The 8,065-nt window shown below is 39.3% G+C and overlaps 1 protein-coding gene across 1 annotated transcript in view; it reads right to left on the minus strand.

The window, feature by feature from the left end:
• Positions 1-8,065, minus strand: part of RAVER2 (ribonucleoprotein, PTB-binding 2) — a 157,913-nt gene that overhangs the window by 29,626 nt on the left and 120,222 nt on the right. Inside the window, 3 exon segments of the mRNA XM_006879842.1 lie at positions 1,067-1,335; positions 5,962-6,073; positions 6,236-6,301. Of these exon segments, the coding sequence (XP_006879904.1) occupies positions 1,067-1,335; positions 5,962-6,073; positions 6,236-6,301 (447 nt within the window).

Here is an 8,065-nt window from a genome sequence, read left to right on the forward strand (position 1 = left end):
GTGAAGGAGAGGAAGACCCTCAACTAGGTGGACTGACATGGTGATTGATGCAATGGGCTCTTGTGTGTCAGGAAGTGTGAGGATGGCGCAGGATAGAACAGGGTTCAGATCTTTTATTCATAGGGTCACTATGAGTCATACTTGACTTGATGGCACCTAACAACAACAACACTAATTATAATTTTTCATAAATATCAGGCGTCTGAATCGAATAAAAGATTCATTCCCAAAACTCCCAGAATTAGAGCACAAATCTTTTGAACAGATCCGGTTAGTAACTGACTTTGATCTATTTTTCAGGTAAGATAAAATGAATTCTGCCTTTAAATATTAATGTGTTTCAATATATTGTTCATAGGATTTCTATGAATTGTAGTCAACTCAATAGCACCTAACAACAACAACCAATCTGCTACAGAATATAAATTTAAAATAGGGTAAAATGAACAGTATTATTATATATCTACTTGTAAAGTCTTATAAATAATCTCACTATACAATTGAATAAGTACCAATTATATATCTAAGCTCTTCCAACTATAAAATTTTTGAAATTAAGTTTTGAATCATAATCAACTTTAAAATATAAAAAAAATTTTGAAACACGCATAACTTAAACTTTTCAGGTAAGTATTTATAAATAGCTTAGGTATAACAAATTCAAGGAATTCATTTTACACAATTAAGATTCTCTCCAAACTGACAAGTAGTTACTCAAAGTCCTAAAAGTCAACTGGTATAATTTAGCAAAAGATTCTTTTTGTTGATGAATTATAATACAATATTGTTTTAGTTTTTAAAAGAATGCAACCTTCTTCTAACTTGAGAATTAACTATACACTGTTAAAGGCCATCATCTCAATGACAAAGCAATTCTCTAATTTGTAATCCATATTTATGTCATGAAAACATAATAATTAACTTCTGTTGAAATCTAAAAATAGCTAAAATGGCTTTCTGGTGCTTAATAAATTAAGTCACTTGTAAACTATATGAAAAGAACGGGGGCCGCTTGTATTAGGGTAATTTCATTTAAGGTAGAGTTAAAAGCACAGTGTTTTCTTACCCCTGAACTGATTTCAGTGCCTTTTGGTTGACTCTGCGGCTGTTTGTAGTGTCCAGTCAGCAAGCCTCCGGCGCCAAGGTTTGGAAAGCTCTGCAGATAAGCCTGGGGCCCTGAGAGCGCGCCTTCCGTCATTCCCACTGTGGCTGACTGCTTCTCCTGAGCATTACTGTGCCCTGGCCCAGCTTGTCCGGCAATGAGCTGATTTGGAAAGAACGGTAGAATGCCCATTCCAGCTGTTACAGTTGTTTGAGTTGGAATCAGACTAGACGCTGCAGTGAACCACAAATGGAAAAAGCTTTTAGTCAAGACACATTCACTTCAGTTCTTGTGATTTTTGTTAAGTTATGCATTCAATGCCAACAAACCCATTTTCTACCTATGGAGAAGACTTAATTAAAAAGGAAAACTAAGATAGCGAAAACAAAGAAAGGAAGGATACTTTTCTTATTTTCATAAATATCAATTTGTATGGGGCTCTCTGAAATACTACTTTTTTGTGTCAAGTTTTAACTGTATACTTTTGAAGTTGAGAGCAAAGTGTATGTATTTTGAGGGCATCAAGTTACAATCTTGCTTTTTTAAAAATGTCCACTTACTATGTTATGTCTGCTTCCCTACCTTCAGGTTAGGACTAAAATTTTCAGTGTAAAAAATTATCTGGCACTCAAAAGTTTGCAGTTTGACCAGATGATATAGTGGTCAGCTTGCACCAGCTCACGAGGGTGAATTATGTGTCCCCTTCCCACTCCATGAGTTCAGTATGGATCAGAAGGCACACGTAGTGAGTCAGGTCTGAGTAGTTACATACAAAACCCCACAAATGCTACAAGTCAAATATGTTTTTTTTAAAAAAAAGAAACAGAGAACCAGTTTTAAACACTGACCAGAACTACTCATATGCACGTTCAAGCTGAAGCTAAGGAAAATGAAATCTAATCCATGGGAACCATAATATGACCTTGAGTCTATTTCACCTGAATTTCAAAACCATCTCAGGAACAGGTTTGAGGTCTTGAACACTAATGAGCGAAGACCAGATGAGCTGTGGGAGGACATCAAGAATATCATCCAGGAACAGAGGTCATTAAAAAGACAGAGGAGGAAGACCAAAATGTATGGCAGCAGAGACTCAGAATATTGCACTAAAGCGTCGAGAAGCCAAAGCAGAGGGAAGAATTCAAGATACTAAAGAGCTGAACAGAAGATTTCAAAAGGTAGTGCGGCAAGACAAAGTTATTACAATGAAATGTGCAATGAGCTAGAGTCAGAAAATCAAAAGGACTGAACTCGCTCAGTATTTCTTAAGCTCAAGGAACTGAAAAACAAATTCAAATCTCAAGTTGCAATACTTAAGGATGCTTTGGGTAGAATATTAAATGAGCCAGGAAGTATTAAAAGGAGTAGAGAGTCATTATACCGAAAGGAATTGACAGACACAGAAGAATTTCATGAAACAACATATAAGCAAGAGCCAATGGTGATAAAGAAAGAAGTTCAAGCTGCTTTGAAAGAATTGGCAAAAAGTAAGGCTCCAGGAATTGATGATATACCAACTGACATATTCCAGCTAACAGATGCTGCCATAGATGTGCTCACCAAATTGTGGCAAGAAATCTGGAGGACAGCCACTTGGCCAACTGATGGGAAGAGATCTATATTCCCATCCCAAAGAAGGGTGACCTAACAGAGTGTGGAAATTATGGAACAATATCACATTATGGAATTAATATCACATGCAAGCAAGATTCTGCTGAAGATTATCTAAAAATGACTGGACCATCACATCAACAGAGAACTGCCAGAAGTGCAGGCTGGATATAGAAGGGGTCATGGTACTAGGGATATCGTAGCTAAGGTTAGATGGATCTTGGCTGAAAACAGGGAGTACCAGAGGAATGTCTATCTGTGTTTCATTGATTATGCAAAGCAGTTTGACTGTGTGGATCACAACAAACTGTACTTAACTCTAAGAGGAATGGGAATCCCAGAACACTTGATCGTGCTAATGCGAAGCCTATACTTGGGCCAAGAGACAGTCGTCAAAACAGAGCAGCGAAACACTGTATGGTTCAAAATTGGGAAGGGCATACACCAGGAATGTATCCTATCTCCATACCTTTTCAAGCTATATGCAGAACAGATTATTTGGGAGGCTGGGCTGTATGAGGCCTCAGGATTTGAAGAAGACTCATCAACAATCTGTGTTATGCAGATGACACAACTCTGCTTGCTGAAACTGAGGAGGACCCGAAACTCTTGCTGCAGAAGGTCAAGGACTGCAGCCTTCAATATGGATTGAGGCTCAATATCAAGAAAACAAAGATTTTCACCACTGGGCCAATTGGCAGCATCAGGATGGATGGGGAAGAGATTGAGACTGTTAACAGCTTTTGTTTGTTTGGCTCCACAGTCAACACTCTTGGCACCACCACCAGCCAAGAATCAAAAGATGTATTGAGATGGGAAAGTCTGCTGTTAGAGATCTCTCCAAAGTTTTGAAGAGCAATGATGCCAGTCAGGAGACTAAGGTGTGCCTGATGCAGTCCATGGTCTTTGCAATCACTTGCTATGCATCAGAGAACGGGACAATGACTAGGGATGTTAGAAGAAGAATTGATGCCTTTGAGCTGTGGTGTTGGAGAACAGTATTGAATATACCATGATTGTTAAGAAAGCAAACAGGTTTGTCCTAGAGAGGGTAAAATCAGGCTTCTCCTGGGAGGCAAGGATTCTGAAGCTTCATCTGACATACTCTGGGCATGTTGTAAGGAGGGATCAATCCTTGGAGAAGGACATCATGCTTGGGAGGGTAGAGGGGCAGCACAGGAGAGGAAGACCCTCTATGAGGTGGACTGACTCAGTGACTGGGGTAATTGGGGTGGGTGTGTCAGAGAGGGTGAGACTGGCACAGGATAGAGCAGAGTTTAGGACTATTGTATATAGGGTCGCTATGAGTCACAGGCAACTCGACGGCACATAACAACAACAACAGAACATCCCTGGTTAAACAATCAATATTTCCGAACCAATAAGCACCAAATTTAAAAGATGAATTCACCAGCTGCTCTGTGGGGGTGGGGAGGGTAGATGGGCAATCTCCTCCTATAGTCTACAGTCTTGGAAATCCACTGGAGGGTCAGCTACGAGTCAGCTCCAAATTTACAGTAATGAAATGACAGTGACAAGCGTGATAAACATAATGAATAAAAACATATTTACGACAACCAAAAAAACCCCACCTGCTTAAACTTAAAAATACCATTTACACAGTATAACTTGGTTTTATTAAAAGATGTTAAATTTATATATTACAACAATGAAGATACCTAAGTAAACCTGATTCCACACCAATTAGCAGGTTTATTAGAAGAAAGCGAAAACAGAATAGGTAACCATTAATGAAAAATATCAAATACACCTACTCTTAGCAACAATCTTGTTAGCTGTCATTTCCCGTTTACAACTGTGTAAGAATTCTCAGATGAGACCTCTGATGGTCCAGCCTCATGTGCCCACCTCAGGCAGACATCCCATAACAGTGAGGCCACACGACGGATGGTGGCTGTCAGCCACAGGCGGCATTCTCCCTTTCCTCTGTGACACCTCGTTCTACTCACAAACAGCACAGTGCAATGAGGGGATGATGTGAAGTTGTGGGCAAGTAGGGGAGGGCCGGGGAGAGCTCAACTGTATTGAGTAGGTTAGTGCAGGGAAGAAGTAGAGGGGGGTAATGGAAATGGGGTGTGGAGGGCTGCTGGGCTAGGGTGGAGGGACAACAAAGTAGAGTTTTGCCCAAGGCAGACGACAAGAGGCAATAGGCAGAGGAAAAGTGAGGACCCCAACTAGGGTGAACACTTGGGGGCAATGCATGTCAGGGAGCCACACCCCTGGGGCCTCTGAAGTGACATAGTACGAGTAGCACATCATGCTCATCCCAAGATGCACCAGGGCCCACGTGATGCGGGCCAGGAGATACCAACACTCAAGACAGGGGACAGCCCCTCACTCTCACATAACACCTATTTTGTGTTAATAATCTGGTCTTGGAACCTAACCGCGTTGATAAGGGAGGAGTGGGTATAATTAAAAAATAAACTATTTTTCCTCCATGCTTACTATGTATGAGCTGGGAGTCTCTGGGTAGCACAAATTGTTAACATGCCCAGCTTTATGTTTACTGAAAGGTTGGAGGTTCAAGCCCACTTGAAAATTTCTCAGAAGAAAGGTCCAGCTACTTCTGTCAGAAAAACCAGTCACTGAAAACTCTTAAAGATCAGAGTTCTCTCTGGGATACATGAGTCTGGCACCAGAACTGACTCAATGGTAACTGGGGTTTTTTTTGGTGTGGATTTGTTTCCCTGACAAGATACTGTACACCTTTCTCCCACAGAGCATCTAAGAGATTCAAACCTTGAACCTCACGGTTAGGCATCTGACACATTCCACAGTCAGGGTTCGCCACCAGGGTTTCTATGGCCTGCCATCAAAAACCATTTATCTAAGGAAGATGAGGTAAAGAGCAAAAAGATTACAGTGCCCTGTGGGGACTGCAGGAGGACCAGGGTGGTCCAGCTGCCTCTGCAAACTAGAAGGCTAGAGGTCCAAGTCCACCATGAGGCCTGGAAGAAAGAATTGTAGACTGCTCCCAAAAGATCAACAGACAATTCCCTACAGACTACGCCCCGAGAGTTCACTAACTTAAGAAGAATTTTCTAGTATTAAGGGTAGAAAAGCCTGTATTTTACCTCCATAGATTTTCTTTTAAAAGAAAAGCCAAGAAGCATTCTGAAGTTCTAAATGACTGAGTGACACTCAAGCTTGACCTTTCTGTAAATAAAAGTCCAGCCCTCAAATCTGACTGTTGACTGGCTGATCAGTAAATCCACATCATTTACTTTTATGTGCTTCTCCATGGTGCGCCAACTCCGTTTTCAAAGGTAGTGCTGACCCTATGCCAAGTGCAGCCTGAAGGACCATTGCTGGGGGCTCCCCGAGTAAGCCAGGTTTCTGCAAAAGAAGGGGGAGGGAAACAAGATTTTCCCTTCCATAACAGTAAAATACATATAAGAGGGGTAAAAAGAGTATACATTCATAATGAATGCACTCAACTGCTTGATTACAGGAAAGGAACAAATTAATTTTCCAAAGATCTACTATGACTGTACTTACATTATTAGTATGGACATTCTCAAACTTCATTAACTGCTTCTGGGCCAATGGTACATGAGAAAGATTCTGAAGGAATAAATTAGAAGTATTACCCATGACTGAGGTCTGTAAAAATGATAAAACATTACGTTAGCTTAATATTGAAAATAATCACTTGTATAATCCAATTCATTTTAAAGTTCATTTCTACGGACGATCTGAACAAAAGTTCTCATACACCAGTTTTAGAAATATCCCACTTTCCAACTTTAGACAATAAATTAATTCCTTTAATAAACATGAAATGTGACCATGAAGTCATGAGAATAATTTCACATCCATTCTTTCCTCCCAGTATTCTTTCATCTCCTCTCCTCACCCTTTTAGGCTTCAGTGACAGTGTCCTTATTTCCCATCATTTATTTATTCACTTAATTCGTCAGTAAACATTTAGTGAGCCCTTTCTGTGCACCAGGCACACACAGGTGGAAGAAATACAGCATTATGTTCTACTCTCATGGATCTTACAATCTCCTGTGGACAGGAGACATTAATCAATTATAAAAACAAACACAATTACAAATGGTGATAGGAACATGAAAGAAAAATAAAAAGAACCATGAAAACTATTAGGAAGGGGGCTTAATTTAGCCTGGAAAGTTTGTGGAAGGTTGTCTTGCAGAACTAACTCAAAATGGTATGTGAAAGCTAAATAGAAAAATGAAGAGATGATGAGGAGGTCTAAGGAGTAATGTGGGGCTAGAGGGAAGCATTTTAAATACAAAAAACAGCTGGGAGAAAGATCTGCGAAGGGGGAACTATAGCTGGGAACAGTGATGGTGATTAACTAAGTTGAAAGGTATAGGAAGATACAATTGTAGGGGCTTTAAAGCCTGAATTAAGCATTTTGTTTTTAGCCTTAAACAATGGCAATATGCTCAGCTTGGAACTCTCCCTCCATAGTCACACATTATTGTAATTGTTTTAATCTTTGTTTTCATATTGTTTGACTTTCTGTAATACCAAGGACTATGAATTTTTCCTCACATATGTTTTCTTTAACACCGGCTTATTTTGTTTGTTTTATAAAGTTTTTTAGAATACTTAATTCATCTATTGTCTTTGTACTTTCAATATATACAAATATAACAATCTTTATATATCTAAGTCTGCTGTTAATAACATCAAAATATACACAATAACACAAATTGCGTCTCAGCTCCCGTGTGGAGCATTTAAACAGGTCACCTGCCTCTTCATACCCTGTCTTTCTTTCAGGTTTCCTTTGTCCTTTCCTCTCTCCTCTTTCTCCTTCCATTATTGCTTCTCCTTCCCCTCCCTCTTTTTTAAAAATTGTGATTTTGAGTAAAGTTTACATACTGGGTGGTTTTTTTTCATTAATCATTCGTGTGCATTTTGTTCCACAACACTCATTACAATAGACACAGTATCAGATCAGCCATTCATTCCACACCGTCCTTCACTTTACCGATCTCAGTAATTGTTCAATATCCAAGAATTCATTTTCTCCTACCTCTAAACCCTGCCTTCTCCACCCTGGTAACTATTTTAGAGTGATTCTGTAAGAAAAGCTAGACTTAATGCCAAGCAGACTGTCCAGTGCAAAATAAAATCTAAACGAATGAATATACCAGGTTCTGTGTCAAATGCTTAAGAGTTAAAAATAAATAAATAAATAAATAAAAGACAGGCCTATTCTCTTACAAAGGTAGATTTATAGCCTGCATTCATTTATTCAATGTGAAGTAAGCATCTCACATATTAGTTTTGGTGTCTTAGGATTTTATATACAGTTTTAAATAGATCTTGAAATTAATGAGCAAAGAGTAA

Source organism: Elephantulus edwardii, unplaced genomic scaffold, assembly GCF_000299155.1.
Source record: "Elephantulus edwardii isolate Elephantulus edwardi_28Jun2011 unplaced genomic scaffold, EleEdw1.0 scaffold00005, whole genome shotgun sequence".
In the NCBI taxonomy this organism is placed as follows: domain Eukaryota; kingdom Metazoa; phylum Chordata; class Mammalia; order Macroscelidea; family Macroscelididae; genus Elephantulus; species Elephantulus edwardii.